Genomic DNA, 17,360 nt, shown 5'->3' on the forward strand with positions numbered 1-17,360 from the left:
TCGAAAATATCAATTTCTACTTGTTTTTTAATAGTATCATTCGTCTATGAACTTTATTCCGTGTGAAAAAAGTAACGATAGAAATGTACGAGGTTAATCTACTTGTTAAATGGTTTTTTCTTCGAAATTATTCATTTGAATCCCATTTCTTACTAATTCTGTCGAAAATATCAATTTCTACTTGTTTTTTAATAGTATCATTCGTCTATGAACTTTATACCGTGTGAAAAAAGTAACGATAGAAATGTACGAGGTTAATCTACTTGTTAAATGGTTTTTTTCTTCGAAATTATTCATTTGAATCCCATTTTCTTACTAATTCTGTCGAAAATATCATTTTCTACTTGTTTTTTAATAGTATCATTCGTCTATGAACTTTATTCCGTGTGAAAAAAGTAACGATAGAAATGTACGAGGTTAATCTACTTGTTAAATGGTTTTTTCTTCGAAATTATTCATTTGAATCCCATTTTCTTACTAATTCTGTCAAAATATCAATTTCTACTTGTTTTTTAATAGTATCATTCGTCTATGAACTTTATTCCGTGTGAAAAAAGTAACGATTAAAATGTACGAGGTTAATCTACTTGTTAAATGGTTTTTTCTTCGAAATTATTCATTTGAATCCCATTTTCTTACTAATTCTGTCAAAAATATCATTTTCTACTTGTTTTTTAATAGTATCATTCGTCTATGAACTTTATTCCGTGTGAAAAAAGTAACGATTAAAATGTACGAGGTTAATCTACTTGTTAAATGGTTTTTTCTTCGAAATTATTCATTTGAATCCCATTTTCTTACTAATTCTGTCGAAAAATATCATTTTCTACTTGTTTTTTAATAGTATCATTCGTCTATGAACTTTATTCCGTGTGAAAAAAGTAACGATAGAAATGTACGAGGTTAATCTACTTGTTAAATGGGTTTTTTCTTCGAAATTATTCATTTGAATCCCATTTTCTTACTAATTCTGTCGAAAATATCAATTTCTACTTGTTTTTTAATAGTATCATTCGTCTATGAACTTTATACCGTGTGAAAAAAGTAACGATAGAAATGTACGAGGTTAATCTACTTGTTAAAATGGTTTTTTTCTTCGAAATTATTCATTTGAATCCCATTTTCTTACTAATTCTGTCGAAAATATCATTTTCTACTTGTTTTTTAATAGTATCATTCGTCTATGAACTTTATTCCGTGTGAAAAAAGTAACGATAGAAAATGTACGAGGTTAATCTACTTGTTAAATGGTTTTTTTCTTCGAAATTATTCATTTGAATCCCATTTCTTACTAATTCTGTCAAAAATATCAATTTCTACTTGTTTTTTAATAGTATCATTCGTCTATGAACTTTATTCCGTGTGAAAAAAAGTAACGATTAAAATGTACGAGGTTAATCTACTTGTTAAATGGTTTTTTCTTCGAAATTATTCATTTGAATCCCATTTTCTTACTAATTCTGTCAAAAATATCATTTTCTACTTGTTTTTTAATAGTATCATTCGTCTATGAACTTTATTCCGTGTGAAAAAAGTAACGATTAAAATGTACGAGGTTAATCTACTTGTTAAATGGTTTTTTCTTCGAAATTATTCATTTGAATCCCATTTTCTTACTAATTCTGTCGAAAATATCATTTTCTACTTGTTTTTTAATAGTATCATTCGTCTATGAACTTTATTCCGTGTGAAAAAAGTAACGATAGAAATGTACGAGGTTAATCTACTTGTTAAATGGTTTTTTCTTCGAAATTATTCATTTGAATCCCATTTTCTTACTAATTCTGTCGAAAATATCAATTTCTACTTGTTTTTTAATAGTATCATTCGTCTATGAACTTTATTCCGTGTGAAAAAAGTAACGATAGAAATGTACGAGGTTAATCTACTTGTTAAATGGTTTTTTCTTCGAAATTATTCATTTGAATCCCATTTTCTTACTAATTCTGTCAAAAATATCAATTTCTACTTGTTTTTTAATAGTATCATTCGTCTATGAACTTTATTCCGTGTGAAAAAAGTAACGATAGAAATGTACGAGGTTAATCTACTTGTTAAATGGTTTTTTCTTCGAAATTATTCATTTGAATCCCATTTTCTTACTAATTCTGTCGAAAATATCAATTTCTACTTGTTTTTTAATAGTATCATTCGTCTATGAACTTTATTCCGTGTGAAAAAAGTAACGATAGAAATGTACGAGGTTAATCTACTTGTTAAATGGTTTTTTCTTCGAAATTATTCATTTGAATCCCATTTTCTTACTAATTCTGTCAAAAATATCAATTTCTACTTGTTTTTTAATAGTATCATTCGTCTATGAACTTTATTCCGTGTGAAAAAAGTAACGATTAAAATGTACGAGGTTAATCTACTTGTTAAATGGTTTTTTCTTCGAAATTATTCATTTGAATCCCATTTTCTTACTAATTCTGTCAAAAATATCAATTTCTACTTGTTTTTTAATAGTATCATTCGTCTATGAACTTTATTCCGTGTGAAAAAAGTAACGATAGAAATGTACGAGGTTAATCTACTTGTTAAATGGTTTTTTCTTCGAAATTATTCAATTGAATCCCATTTTCTTACTAATTCTGTCAAAAATATCAATTTCCGCTTCTTTTTTAATAGTATCATTTGTCTATGAACTTTTTTCTATGTAAATACGTAACGGTGCGTATTTTATTCCCCCCTTTTGGAAAAGTTACAGTAAAATACGGTCCTGGAAGATTAATACGTCATATTTAATAAGATATAATCCCTTACAATTCATTTCAAGGTACCTATCCCTTTTATTTCAATATTTACGTACCTTTTCGACGTTTTTTATTGATTTTTCTATGTAAAAAACGATGTATGAAATCAATTCGAAATCATTCATATTAATGTATGGATATTAAAATTAATTTACTGTTATATATATTTAAAATCGCCCCCGTATAGTATAATTGTTAAAAAATTAACAATCAAACGTAAGGTCACAATCTCATATATATGTTAGAAAAAGGTATGCCTCGCCTAATGCAGGTATTCCATTTTTTTTTTTTTTAAATAAATATAAGACATTTTTTTTTAATGACTGAATGCCTACCATGGCAATGAAGCAGTTCGAAACCTTGGAAATACTTTTGTCCCGCCCAGTTTCCCATAAATTTTTACCCTATATACAGTACGATTCAAGAAAATTTCACTCCTTTTTCGAATAGAGAATAAATTAAACATCTTATAGTCATTACTTACGTGATTTGGCAACGTCGGATTTGTTTATAATGAGGAGAAAAGTTCATAATACGCGATAAAAATTATAAAACATCTACTGGAAGAATATTATAACCTTATATTGTGAAATAAAAGTTTTGAAATACAATTTGTTATCTTGTATATCACCCTGTATGTTTTAATCTATATTAATTTCTATTGATGTGGGAAAGGAATTAAAAATATTATTACAGTTACAAATCTTGTAAAAGGGTGTGGTTAATAACTATATATACACGATAAAGTTATGTATCATTCACGTTGTTTCCCTAATATTTAATCAACATGTTTGTAAAACTGGTAAGTAGTGTTTTTATGAAAAAAATATTATAAAAAAAAAACGAATAGTTTAGTGTTGAAGTGTTATTTTGTGTTCAACCAGTGAGTGCTTAAAAAAAGGATTTAAAAAAGTGAAAGGACTACAGTGATTGTTATAGAAGTTCCAAAAATATGTTAAATCGTTATCTCCCACCTCTAAAATTATCCTGAAATTATTTTCCTTTCTACGTTATTTACTACAAAATTTTACGTTTATATAATAAATTTTAATCAAATTCCACTTACCATCATCATGATAGCAATAATGATTTAAAAAATAAATATATTCAAAAAAAAACTAAAACGTTTTCGTATTTATAAAAATATTTAAAATTCCAGGTCTTATTAGCTTGCTCTTTGGCAGTAGCTACTGCTGTGTGGAACGGACCTTTAGCCGGCGGTCAACCAGCGCATCTTTACCCAGCCGGAGTTAGTCCACAAGCTTGTCCCAATTTCCCTAATTGTAATAACCCCGCCGTAGCTGCCGATCCCCAAGCACCGGCATCTCAATGGGGAGCTCAACCCCAATGGAACGCACAACCCCAACCACAATGGAATGCACAACCCCAATCCCAATGGAACCAACAAAACAACTGGAACTCACAACCTAATCAATGGAATCAGGTACGTAAATTCGTTAAGGCGGCTCATAGATAAATTTTTGTTTTAATATGAAGATTAGAGTTGACAATCGCCATAGATAAAAATTACACGTCGATTTTTATCATGTTTACATGTTTTTCGTAAAAATCAGTTTAATTCTTTAATATACGTGATATGTACAGTAACGGAAGACGTAGCTTTAGGTACTGCCAAATTAACTGTCATTAGTGTCATCCGTCTATGCGTTAGCATTATTATAAACATAATTCAATTATGAATTTATTAAAAAAAACGTGAATAATACAAAATTATACGTGTTAAATAAGTTTAAATCACAATATGAACTTGTATTTGGTTGTTCGTATAGATACAACTTGTAATAATGCTTGCAATTATTTACGAAACATATATTCTGTTACAAGTTTTATTTTTCTGTGTTTAGGGGCAATATAACCCTGCTCCTGTACCACAACAATGGGGAAACGATGCTACTTCTAGATTAAACAAAGGGGAATACATAGGAGATGGAGATTACCACGGAGAAGGTCTAGTTGAAGCCCTTGCACCGGGTTATGGTAAGTAATTAAACGTTATTCGGTGATTGTGATGTGTTTTGAACGTTAATTGTTCGTCGCAGAAAACCAAAATTTGATTTCTCAATGGAATAATCCGAATCAAGGTGCTCCTAATCAATGGAACAATGGAATCCCCCATAACGCTCAACAAGCTCATGGTGTAGGTCAAATTCCCGCAGGAGTAGACGCGCATTCTTGTCCTAACTATCCTTTCTGCTCTTAGGCGTGCTAGATAACCAGGATGACAACATGTTGTTTTTTGTCTCGTAGTTAATTTTTTTTAAATATTTTCAGCGAAATTATAGGGAAAAAAAACATTTTATAAATGTTCCTAAAAATCGTGAATTTTTTTTTTTAAATTTTGACTTTCCCTAGTAAATAATTTTATCTAAAATGTTACTTTTTTTTCTAAATAAAAATTAAATATACTTATTTGTTTTTGATTTCATAACGATCCCTATAAAAATGAAAAAAAAACAGAAGGAAATCAATAAAACATTTTTAGGTTATGTTATTTTGACATTTAAATATATATATAAAGTGTAAGTGAAATAATGGCTGGTATATTAACTGACAGACGTATTTGACATCGATATCCGTAGTTGCCAGATTTATTATTATAAAGACGGGTAATTATATCAGTTTTTTACATTTTATAAATAATTAATTAATACGTAGAATATTGTTATAAAAATAAAATCATAAACAGTACTCTGTACTAGTGAAATAATATTTACCATACCAAAGTGGAGAAAAATTACAACGTGACAACATTGTAAAACAATTCACAACTATATATTTCATTATTTTTTGTTTAATTTGCATAGAGGCGCGTATATTTAGAAATTGTATCAAATCCAGTGAATTGCAAAGATATTTTTTCAATTATTTCTAGCTTACCTTGAGGACAATTTTTTTTTCGATCATGTGAAAGTTGATACAATAAAACGAACGTATTTTAATCCACGTAAGCTCTATTTCCTGAATAGATTTAATTTATATAACAAAATATTCCAAGGTCAAAAGTAGGTTGAAAATGTTTAAATTATGTCTAATATTCTTTTGTAAGTAGTTTCAAAGAATACTACATCAGTACGGCAACGTTGCATCTGGGTACGTAATAATAAACAGTTATATTTTATCATAGTTTATTTATTAATAGAATAAATTCATTTTTTTATTTCTTCAATAATAATTTAAATACTAAAAAACACGTTTGATTTTCATTTTGTATAAAAAAGTCATCTTTTATTTATATTGGATCTAATGTACGTTCTTTTGTCAATTCTTAGATAAATTTTTAAGACATTTTCCCTACTAGATAGGCAACACTTCATACATTTTTACGTAGCATGTTGCCTACCTTAAAGGACACAGTTTGGAAATATTAATCTTATTTTTTTATTTCAAAGCTTGTTGATATACAAATCCTATACATAAAAGTGAAAATCCAATTATTTGTTTGTTATTCTTGTTAGTTCTGGTTGAATGTATGTTTTCTTTATAAATGTTTAGATACGTTTTGAAAGCATAAAATTCATTTCATTACTAGATAGACAACACTTCATACATTAATAGCGTAAACAAGATTGTCTACGTTAAAGGATTTAGTTTGGAATTATTAATCTCATACAGGGTATTTCAACACCAATCGCAAAACAAATTATATATAATGTGAATTAAAAAAAGTCTATGAAAGTAATTAGGTAATTGTTTTATTATTTGTTAGCTGTAATACAGGGAGAGTCAAAATAAGGAAAAAAAAACTAGTTCGTCAAGAGTTAATAACTTTTAATATACCCCCGTATAATATTACAATGTTGTAACGTAGAAATGAACATTTTGACGTGATTTTCATTCGTGTTCTGAAGAAGAAGATACATTTTTTTCGAAACGCACGTCACAAAGTTTGAGTTTTGGTTCACTAAATGTAAAAAGTTTTGTCTGAAGACCCTCCATGTTGGTAAATATTATTTTTATATCTCTCATAATAACAAATTGGATTTGTTGGACTAAATTTTATCACCTTATGTATATTTATATGGAATTAAATCATTGTTTGGACTTGCTATGATGACATATTGGATTTGTTACTAAATTTGATCACCCTATATATATTTATATGGAATTAAACAATTTTTTATACTTCTCTTGATGTCATATTCGATTTTCCACTAAATTTGATCACCCCATGTATATTGATACGAGATTAACTCATTTTTTGTGTATCCCATGATAATATTGGATTTGTTTCTAAATTTGATCACCCTTTATATATTTATATAGAATTGGAATGGAATTAAATCATTTTTTGTACTTACTTTGGTGACATATTTGATTTGTTATTATATTTGATCACAATATATATATTTATAAGGAATTAGATGAAAAAACGTTTGGAAAAGGAAATTTATTTCTACATTTATTTGCTAACATCACTAGCCAGTCATAATTAAAACAAATACTTAAAAATATCGACATTATATGAATTTACTGTGTTCCCGTTGAACCAAAACCACCTTCCCCACGTTCGGTGTCAGTTAATTCCTGTAAATGAATAAAATTTATCCAATTTTAGCAAACCCGATAGAAGAAAACACGTTTAGATCATAATTACACACCTTAACTTCCTCCAACTCGGGGTAGAAGATCCTCTCGCAAATCAACTGAGCAATACGATCGCCACTTTTAACTTCGAACTCTTTATCTGAATGATTAAATAAAACAACTTTCAAAACACCCCTGTAATCTTCATCTACAACTCCAGCTAAAGGAATTAAAACAAACATAAAACTTCATTCTCTACACAAGAAGTAACAATTATTAAAAAATTCCAATAACTCACCCCCTACATCTATGAAGTTCTTAACAGCTAACCCCGATCTCGGAGCGATTCTTCCATAACAACCTTCAGGTAATTCGATTTTTAAACCAGTGTCTACTAGGGCTTTGCCCCTGGCTGGTACAACGACGTCGTAAGCACTTTTAAGATCATACCCAGCGGCTTTTATAGACCCTTTAGTTGGTGGATAAGCTTCCTCAACTACTTTAGTGTATTTTAAAGAAATTTTATTACCGTTTGCTATAGGCATGATTAAAATTATTTTAACACTACCTCACTACACAAAAGGGCGCTAACAAATGATATAACCACGCTGAATAGACATTTGAGAGGTAAAAAGACCGCCAAAAATTTGGCGGGATGTCTTAATATTCATAACGATACGACAGACTTGATTTTTTTATTGATTTATTTTGATTATTATTTCAATTATTATTTCACATATCAAGTTAAATACTTAATTTTCTATAGGTTACTATTTTAATCTAATTTTCGTGCCTTTATTTGAATGGAAATTTAGCCAACAGAACAAACGTCAATTTAAAGCGCGTTTAGTTAGTCAAAGATAGAAGATAGCGAATACTTCATGATAATAAAAGAAATAAAATTATCTGGTATATCGGATTTAATTATTATTCAATATATCACGTTAAATATTTTATTTTCGATAGGTTACTGTTTCATTCTTACATTAAATCTGATTTTTAATAAAAATTTATCCAAAAGAATAAACGTCAAATTAAAGCATTTGTCTAGTTAGTAGAAGATAGGAGACAGCGAATACCCTGTGATAACCAAAGATAGAATACTATCTGATATATCGGATTGAATCAGAAGTTACCGAAATTGCAGATTCTTATGTCAAAAAGAAAAAAACAATATGGCAATGGTTCATTAACTAGAAATACTAATAAATTTTTTGTTGAACAATAATATTTAAGTGAATTGAGTGAATTTTATATTAATGAAGTTTTGTGATGAACGGAATGTTACCGTCTTTTACACCCCCGGTGGTTAAACGGCTGTTAGGGTGGAAAAAAGGCACAGACGCTGATGACAAATGGTGTGAAAAGGCAGTGAAAAGTTTAGTGAAAAAATTAAAAAAATCAGGTGCTCTGGAGGAATTAGAACGTGCCATTTCCTCTCAGAATCCTAATACAAAGTGTGTTACCATACCCAGGTGAGTTTAAATAAATTTTTAATTCCGTCGGTTAAGTTTAAGGTCATATTATGGATTTGTTCCCCCCTCACGTCACTACGTCTGGCTAGTGACCTACCCTAAATGTACCAGACCTTGAATTTCGCTTCATTTCCTTGATTTTTATTTCGATTTATTACATTTTTTAAGAAATTATAATAATTAACTTTAAAAATAATCAATAGTTTTTTATATTTTTTCTTCGTCTTTATATACGTGTTTATAAATTTGAGGTTAGTATTGTAATTATGACGTCATAATTGATTTAATTAACATTATCTAGTTTATTTATATTTTAGTACTCATACATAATTTACGTTGTTTTTAATGTGATTCGAGTTTAAAATATTTATTTTTTTCTCAAGTCTTTAACATTTTTATATATATATATAAAAAAAAACATACAGGGTGCGTCCGAACGCGGACGTTCAACAGCAACGAAAAGGCTTACCTCACGTGATATACTGTCGTTTGTGGAGATGGCCTGAGTTGCAGTCTCACCACGAATTGAGATTTTTGGATCACTGTGAATACGGCTACGCTTTGAAAAAAGAAGAAGTTTGTGTTAATCCTTATCATTATACGAGAATTGAGACGCCAGGTAGGCGATTTTTTTGTGGTTCTTTTCCATGAGTGATGCATTAAATTCGGTTTTTATAGCGCTCCCGGCGATTTTGGTACCGCGTCATCCGTTGGGAGATGAAAATAATTTGTTTCCGCATTCTCTGGAGGATCTAAGCACGTCGGTGCCGGAGAATACATCGTTTCCTCACCATAACACCAATACGTTGGGGTAGGTGATTTTTTTTCGTTTGCTTGCAATTTAAGGAAAGGGAAGATTTGTTTTTGATAGTTTTGTTGGTAGGTTACATTTGCAGCATCCTGGGAGTTACATGGATACGGTGGGGTTGTGTCCTAATGGTACCCCTACGAATATGGAATCCCCTCATAGTGTTGTACCTCCTACAGAAACGCCTCCTCCGGGGTATATGTCTGAGGACGGGGATCCCATCGATCCGAATGATAATATGAGTGAGTTGTTTGTTTTTGTTCAATTTTTGAATAAATTTATAGTAAAATTAAAGCTCTGAAGATGTTTGTATCTAAATATTTCGTATTTATTTTATTTTTGAATAAATTGAAAACCTTAATATGTTTTTATGCATAAATTTCATCTTTATTCAATTGTTGAATAAATTTATATCAAAATTAGACTCAATTTAGGTTCAAATTACATTTTCATCCAAATCTTTTGGATTTATTTTAATTTTGAATAAATTTATAGCAAAATTGAAAACCTGAATATTCTTTATGCATAAATTTCGTCTTTATTCAATTTCTGAATAAATCTGTAGCAAAATTGGAGACCTTCACATTTTTTTAATTATAAATTTCATATTTATTTCATTTTTGAATAAATTTATAGGAAAACTGAACTTAATTGGAGACAAAAAAATTTTTATGTGAAATTTTAGTATTTATTTCAATTTTGAATAAATTTACTGCAAAATTCGAGACCGTTATACGTTTTCATTTATGAATTTCGTTTTTATTTTATTTTCATATAAATTTATAGCAAAATTGAACTTAATTGAAGACTAAAACACATTTTTATCCAAAACTTTCGTATTTATTGTACTTTTCAATAAATTTATTGGAAAATTAAACTCAATTGATGACTAGAATACTTTTTTATATGAAATATCCGTATTTATTCAATTTTCGAATAAATTTATAGCAAAATTAAACTCTATTTAAGTCTAAACTATAATTTTTTATAAAATTTTCTTATTTATTTTATTATTGAATAAATTTTTGGCAAAATCAAACTCAGCTGAAGACTAAAACATATTTCCATACAAAACTTTCGTATTTATTCACTTTCGTCACTTCCTCTGTCATATATATGTCATATAACTGTCAGGTTTGTCGAGAATAACCCCCAGTCCCCCAGTCGACGCCCAACCGGTCCTCTATTGCGAACCGGCCTTCTGGTGCAGCATCAGTTACTACGAATTGAACACCAGAGTCGGCGAAACCTTTCACGCCAGTCAACCCTCGATAACTGTCGACGGTTTCACGGATCCCAGTAATTCGGAAAGGTTCTGTTTGGGGTTGTTGTCAAACGTAAACCGGAACACGGTCGTCGAACAGACGAGAAGACACATAGGAAAAGGGGTCAGGCTGTATTATATAGGTCAGTTTTAAAGGACATCCTGTATCAATTTTCTAATCGTTTACGTTGTTTTTTTTTGTTTGTATATTCGTTTAGGTGGGGAAGTTTTTGCCGAATGTTTGAGCGATTCCAGCATATTCGTACAGTCGCCGAATTGTAACCAGAGGTACGGTTGGCATCCGGCTACGGTTTGTAAAATACCTCCAGGTGAGTGTTTTTTTTTTTAATTTTTGTTTTTTTTTATAAAGTTTTTGTTTTAATTGTTGTATCGTCATTATTTTCGTTTTATTAATTTTTGCTTTATTTAAATTATTTTTGGTTTTTTTTTAAATTTTTGTCACGTTTTTTAAATTACTTTCTTGTTATTTTCAATTTTCCCGAAATTTGCAGGCTGCAATTTGAAGATTTTCAACAATCAAGAATTCGCAGCTCTTTTATCTCAATCGGTGAGTCAGGGTTTCGAAGCCGTTTATCAATTGACAAGGATGTGTACCATCCGGATGTCCTTCGTCAAAGGATGGGGAGCGGAATATAGGTAAATACGTCATACTACCAGAATTATTCAGTTATTTCATCGTATTTTGATAATAATTGTTGTTTTTTTGTGTCGCTGTCCTTTTGTTTTATTTATATTTTGTTTCCATTGACTTTTTGTTTGTTTTTTTTTTTGCTTTTTTACTCGTTTAACTTTCTCTTTTTTAGTCGTATCTTATTTTTTGTTTGTACTTCAACAAATGTCATTTGCTTTATAGGTTTTTCCGCTGTCTTTTTTATGGTCGCTATTTTTCGTTTTAATCCATTTCTTGTTGGATATTTTCCTATTTTCCACGTTGATCTTCCTCTTTTTGTTAATTTTTTTTCAATTTCTGTCCAATTTTGGAATTTTTCTACTATATTTTTCATACTTTTGCTATTTTGTTTCTTAGTTTTTTTTCACTATCCCATTCTCGTTGCTATTTTTTGTTTCAATCCTTTTTTTTGTTTATTTTTCTGTTTCCAGTCTATTTCCCTTTTTCGTAGAATGTTTCCATTTTTCTTTACCATGTTTTTTTATATTCTCTTGTTTTTTTCCTTAGTTTGTTTTCGCTACCTCATATTCGTTGCTATTTTTGATTTTAAACAATTTCTTGTTGATTATTTTCCTTTTTTGCTTGTTTTAACTTCATATTTTTTCATAATTTTTTATCTCAATTTTGTAATTTTGATATTTTTAATATTTTGCTTCTCAGTTTGTTTTTAATTCACTTCTGTTATTTATTTTCCAGTTTCCACGTCTACATCCCTTTTTTCATTGATTTTTTTTTTCAATTTTTGCCATATTTTTTATATTTGTATTGTTTTTCTTTTTAGTTTTGTTTCCGCTATCTCATTTTTGTTGCTATTGCTCGGTTTAATCCATTTCTTGTTGTTTATTTTCCTTTTTTACTCATTCAGCTTCATCTTTTGTCCAATTTTTCCATTTCTGTGTTGTAATTTTGATATTTTTAATGTTTTGCTTCCTAGTTTGTTTCCGCTATCTCATTTTTGTTGCTATTGCTCGGTTTAATCCATTTCTTGTTGTTTATTTTCCTTTTTTACTCATTCAGCTTCATATTTTCGTCCAATTTTTCCATTTCTGTGTTGTAATTTTGATATTTTTAATGTTGTGCTTCCTAGTTTGTTTCCGCTATCTTATTTTTGTTGCTATTGCTCGTTTTAATCCATTTCTTGTTGTTTATTTTCCTTTTTTACTCATTCAGCTTCATATTTTCGTCCAATTTTTCCATTTCTGTGTTGTAATTTTGATATTTTTAATGTTGTGCTTCCTAGTTTGTTTCCGCTATCTTATTTTTGTTGCTATTGCTCGTTTTAATCCATTTCTTGTTGTTTATTTTCCTTTTTTACTCATTCAGCTTCATATTTTCGTCCAATTTTTCTATTTCTGTGTTGTAATTTTGATATTTTTAATGTTGTGCTTCCTAGTTTGTTTCCGCTATCTTATTTTTGTTGCTATTGCTCGTTTTAATCCATTTCTTGTTGTTTATTTTCCTTTTTTACTCATTCAGCTTCATATTTTCGTCCAATTTTTCCATTTCTGTGTTGTAATTTTGATATTTTTAATGTTGTGCTTCCTAGTTTGTTTCCTCTATCTTATTTTTGTTGCTATTGCTCGTTTTAATCCATTTCTTGTTGTTTATTTTCCTTTTTTACTCATTCAGCTTCATCTTTTGTCCAATTTTTCCATTTCTGTGTTGTAATTTTGATATTTTTAATGTTTTGCTTCCTAGTTTGTTTCCGCTATCTCATTTTTGTTGCTATTGCTCGGTTTAATCCATTTCTTGTTGTTTATTTTCCTTTTTTACTCATTCAGCTTCATATTTTCGTCCAATTTTTCCATTTCTGTGTTGTAATTTTGATATTTTTAATGTTGTGCTTCCTAGTTTGTTTCCTCTATCTCAGTTTTGTTGCTATTGCTCGTTTTAATCCATTTCTTGTTGTTTATTTTCCTTTTTTACTCATTCAGCTTCATATTTTCGTCCAATTTTTCCATTTCTGTGTTGTAATTTTGATATTTTTAATGTTTTGCTTCCTAGTTTGTTTCCGCTATCTCATTTTGATTGCTATTTTTCGTTTCAATTGATTATTTATTGTTTAATCTCCTTTTGTCACGTCTATCTCCTTTTCTATGTTGAACCTTTTCATTTTATTACCATATTTTTCTAGTTTTGCTTCTTAGCTTGTTTCCGCTATCTGTTTTCAGCTAATAAAATTTTGTTTCGCTGCACATTTCAAACGTTCTTCATTTTCTTAGGAGACAAACCGTAACATCGACACCATGTTGGATAGAACTACATTTGAACGGTCCCCTTCAATGGTTGGATCGTGTTTTGACCCAAATGGGTTCTCCGAGGTTACCTTGTAGTTCCATGTCCTAAAATCCATTGAAAGAAAAAATTATATTTACAAAATGTAAACGTATTTATCGATTTTCATTTTTACGGTTTTTTCCCCGTTTTTTACGTTACAATATTGTTTTTTTTTGGTTCATAAATCGAACTTTGACAGTTGACGTTCATAAAATTTTGACAAGTTTGACGTAAATTTTTTGACGGATTTCGTGGCGATGTTGCATCGCTTCCAAGATACATTTCTTAACGAAACGCCCCCGTATATTATCACCGAATTTTAAATTCTCATGACGACGATGTGAAATTTTTAATATACTATACGGAGTGTTCGAAAAAATTTGGATTAATCCTCGACGTATAAATTGGAGAATCTGTATAATATACAAGGTGTTCAAAACACTCTGCCTTCTGTCGTTATAGTCGAAAACCGTTAAAAAAATTTATTTCGTTGAAATTCGTTATTCATAATACAGGGTGATTCGAAACGTGAATAATTTTTTTTCATATTTTGACTCGCCCTGTAATAGATTTTAACGAAATGAATGATTTTGCGAGAAATTCGACTGAAACTACAAAAACTTTTGTTTTTTGAACATCTTTCATATTATACGGGGTGTTGAATTGAACGATTATTAGTCAATATTCTTTAATCACACTGTATGATATAAAAGGTGTTCGAAAAACAAAAGATTTTTTTGTCGTTTCAGTCGAATTTCTCGAAAATCATTAATTTCGTTAAAATCTAATACAGGGCGAGTCAAAATATGAGAAAAAATTATTCACGTTTCGACTCACCCAGTATTATAAATAACGAATTTTTACGATATGAATTTTTTTTAAAAGATTTTCGACTGAAACGACAAAAAAATCTTTTGTTTTTCGAACACCTTTTATATCATACAGTGTGGTTAAAGAATATTGACTAATAATCATTCAATTCAACACCCTGTATAATATGAAAGATGTTCGAAGAACGAAAGTTTCAATCGAAAATCGTTTAAAAAAATTCATGTCGTAAAAATTCGTTATTTATAATACAGGGCGAGTCAAAATATGAGAAAAAATTATTCACGTTTCGACTCACCCTGTATTATAAATAACGAATTTTTACGACATGAATTTTTTTTAAAAGATTTTCGACTGCAACGACATAAAAATCTTTCGTTTTTCGAACACCTTTTATATCATACAGTGTGGTTAAAGAATATTGACTAATAATCGTTCAATTCAACACCCCGTATAATATGAAAGATGTTCGAAGAACGAAAGTTTCAGTCGAAAATCGTTTAAAAAAATTCATTTCGTAAAAATTCGTTATTTATAATACAGGGCGAGTCAAAATATGAGAAAAAATTAATTACGTTTCGACTCACCCCTGTATCAAATTTTACGAAATTTCAATGAAATAATTATTTTTCGTGATTTTCGACTCTTAACGACAAACGAACATAGTTTTTGGATATCTTTTATATTATACAGGGTGTTTTAGAAAACATAAATTATTCGTCGACGTACAAATTTTACATCCAGTATAATATTCGAGGTGAACAAAAAAATTGTTCTTCTGTCGCCAAAGTCGAAAATCGCGAAAAAATTTATTTCATTTTGCACACCTTGTATATATTATACAGGGTGTTGTATTTTTTCCATCACCCCGTATAGTATATTGAAATTTAATATCGTCGTTATGGAATAAAAGAATAAAAAAACGCGCGAAATTCAAAATTAATTTCAATTTGGATTAATATACAGGGTGTTTTAATGAGAAGAAAATAATTTTACGGATCGCCCTATATATATATATATATATATGTATTTGTAAATAATTTGTGTAAGATCAACTTAACCAATCATATTCGTGGATAATTTTATTTTTGATAAATCCCGGTAATTAACATGAAAATGTACAGTGCGAGCAAGAAAACAAAATTTCGTCATTTTTCCGATTTTTTGCCGGATTTGCGTCGTTTTTTTCTCTCTCGATTTTTTCGTTTCGATCGCGCGTAAAAATCGCAAATTTTCTCATTTCTCCAAAAAAAAAATCATTAAAATTGAGTATATTTGAAGGTTATGTGGATCAATGTCGATACAGGCTAAGCCGATTTAACTGTCGTTTGATAACACGTTGTCGTGATATTAAAATTAAAAAAATTCGAGAGGTGTAACGACGATTCGCGCGCTTTTTTTGTTTGAGTTTTTCCGAAATGCGATTCAGCCCCTTTATCCCGATCCTCGATCTCTAAATTCCCTCCAATTTGTCTTTATCCCTCCACTAACTCATTCAGTTCACCTAATTTACCTTTATCCCTCCCCTAACTCGTTTACTTCATCCAATTTCCCCTTATCCCTCCCCCAACTCATTTAGTTCCCCCAATTTATCTTCATTCCTTCCCTATCTCGTTTACTTCCCCTAATTTCGGTGTATCCCTCCCCTAACTCGTTTACTTCCTCCAATTTCCCCTTATCCCTCCCCCAACTCATTTCGTTCCCCCAATTTATCTTCATTCCTTCCCTATCTCGTTTACTTCCCCTAATTTCGGTGTATCCCTCCCCTAACTCGTTTACTTCCTCCAATTTCCCCTTATCCCTCCTCTAACTCGTTTAATTCCCCTAGTTTCTTTTTTTCCTTCCCCTAATTTCTCTGTATCCCTCCCATAACTCGTTTACTTCCCCTAATTTCTATTGATCCCTCCCCTAACTCATTTACTTCCTCAAATTTCCCTTTACCCCTCCCTTTACTCATTTGATTCCCCCAATTTCTCTTTATCTTTCTCGAAATTCGTTTACTCCCCCTAATTTTTCTTTATTCTTCCCCTAACTCATTTACTGTTTCTTTTCTCCTATTTTCTGTTTTCATCCCCTCGTTCCTCCCGATATTTCGAAACCGTTCCATTTTACCTCCCCTCATTCGTCTATTATCTTCCCCCTCTTCCTTTCGATTGTCTTCAATCTCCCCTCGTATCTTTCGACACTCCCTACTTTTCATTTTTCTCCTCCCACTTCCTGTTTTTAACCTCCCTCTCCGTTAAAATTAATTTGGAATGACAGCGCGACGTTGCCTTTTAATACGTTACGATTTTTCGTGATATAACCTCAAATATTTATCAATCGAATTTTTTTTCGTATAAATCGTGTCCTTACATCTCTCGAAGAAAAATTAGCGGTACATCCTGTATATACTAATGTACCGGGGCTATTCTATATTTTCTAATATTTGTTTGCGTGATATGACCTTGCACTTTTTGTAAATTTTTTCTCGGATTTTTTTTTTTAATAATTTTTGATTATTACTGTATAGTTTTTATCCAGGCAACTACCAAATTGAATGTGTATTTCACTTTCCAAAAAATATATATAGTCGTTAATTTAAACGTTTTTTCTTTATTCATATTCCTTCCTTTCCCCTCCATTTCACTTTCCAGAAAATATCGTCAATTAAAATCCCCCCTTTCCATTCCTTCTTTACTTTGCAGAAAATATTATCGTCTATTCAATCAAAATC

The 17,360-nt window shown here is 29.9% G+C and overlaps 3 protein-coding genes across 4 annotated transcripts; 2 read left to right on the forward strand and 1 right to left on the reverse strand.

Annotated features, from left to right (window-relative positions):
• Window positions 1–3,507: 3,507 nt before the first annotated feature.
• Window positions 3,508–5,184, forward strand: LOC130452078 (bifunctional endo-1,4-beta-xylanase XylA-like). Its single transcript, XM_056791402.1, has 4 exons — window positions 3,508–3,558; window positions 3,916–4,200; window positions 4,622–4,754; window positions 4,817–5,184. The coding sequence occupies exons 1-4, from the start codon at window positions 3,544–3,546 to the stop codon at window positions 4,975–4,977; spliced, it is 594 nt and encodes a 197-aa protein (XP_056647380.1). The 5' UTR covers window positions 3,508–3,543; the 3' UTR covers window positions 4,978–5,184.
• A 1,970-nt stretch (window positions 5,185–7,154) lies between these two features.
• Window positions 7,155–8,082, reverse strand: LOC130452077 (deoxyuridine 5'-triphosphate nucleotidohydrolase-like). The gene is made up of 3 exons (XM_056791401.1): window positions 7,600–8,082; window positions 7,376–7,521; window positions 7,155–7,301 (listed from the first exon to the last, which is right to left on the reverse strand). The coding sequence occupies exons 1-3, from the start codon at window positions 7,844–7,846 to the stop codon at window positions 7,245–7,247; spliced, it is 450 nt and encodes a 149-aa protein (XP_056647379.1). The 5' UTR covers window positions 7,847–8,082; the 3' UTR covers window positions 7,155–7,244.
• A 204-nt stretch (window positions 8,083–8,286) lies between these two features.
• LOC130452080 (mothers against decapentaplegic homolog 3-like) lies at window positions 8,287–17,229 on the forward strand. Of its 2 annotated transcripts, none has more exons than XM_056791404.1 (8): window positions 8,287–8,776; window positions 9,202–9,395; window positions 9,455–9,587; window positions 9,648–9,826; window positions 10,719–10,991; window positions 11,067–11,177; window positions 11,361–11,505; window positions 13,762–17,229. In XM_056791404.1, the coding sequence occupies exons 1-8, from the start codon at window positions 8,574–8,576 to the stop codon at window positions 13,883–13,885; spliced, it is 1,362 nt and encodes a 453-aa protein (XP_056647382.1). In that variant the 5' UTR covers window positions 8,287–8,573; the 3' UTR covers window positions 13,886–17,229. The 2 variants fall into 2 exon arrangements, with proteins under 2 accessions (XP_056647382.1, XP_056647383.1); XM_056791405.1 differs by having other exon boundaries at window positions 9,660–9,826.
• The last annotated feature ends 131 nt before the right edge of the window (window positions 17,230–17,360 follow it).

Source organism: Diorhabda sublineata, unplaced genomic scaffold (genome assembly GCF_026230105.1).
Source record: "Diorhabda sublineata isolate icDioSubl1.1 unplaced genomic scaffold, icDioSubl1.1 Dsub_138, whole genome shotgun sequence".
In the NCBI taxonomy this organism is placed as follows: domain Eukaryota; kingdom Metazoa; phylum Arthropoda; class Insecta; order Coleoptera; family Chrysomelidae; genus Diorhabda; species Diorhabda sublineata.

Bases quoted from the DNA above. Each gene is read 5' to 3' on its own strand.
- LOC130452078 (XM_056791402.1), top strand. The intron at 4,201-4,621 runs GTACGTAAATTC...TTCTGTGTTTAG, and splicing joins AACCTAATCAATGGAATCAG to GGGCAATATAACCCTGCTCC. The intron at 4,755-4,816 runs GTAAGTAATTAA...TGTTCGTCGCAG, and splicing joins AGCCCTTGCACCGGGTTATG to AAAACCAAAATTTGATTTCT.
- LOC130452077 (XM_056791401.1), bottom strand. From the start codon at position 7,846: ATGCCTATAGCAAACGGTAATAAAATTTCTTTAAAATACACTAAAGTA. The intron at 7,522-7,599 runs GTGAGTTATTGG...TAATTCCTTTAG, and splicing joins GAACTTCATAGATGTAGGGG to CTGGAGTTGTAGATGAAGAT. The intron at 7,302-7,375 runs GTGTGTAATTAT...ATTCATTTACAG, and splicing joins CCGAGTTGGAGGAAGTTAAG to GAATTAACTGACACCGAACG.
- LOC130452080 (XM_056791404.1), top strand. From the start codon at position 8,574: ATGAACGGAATGTTACCGTCTTTTACACCCCCGGTGGTTAAACGGCTG. The intron at 9,588-9,647 runs GTAGGTGATTTT...TGTTTTTGATAG, and splicing joins CATAACACCAATACGTTGGG to TTTTGTTGGTAGGTTACATT. The intron at 9,827-10,718 runs GTGAGTTGTTTG...TATAACTGTCAG, and splicing joins CGATCCGAATGATAATATGA to GTTTGTCGAGAATAACCCCC.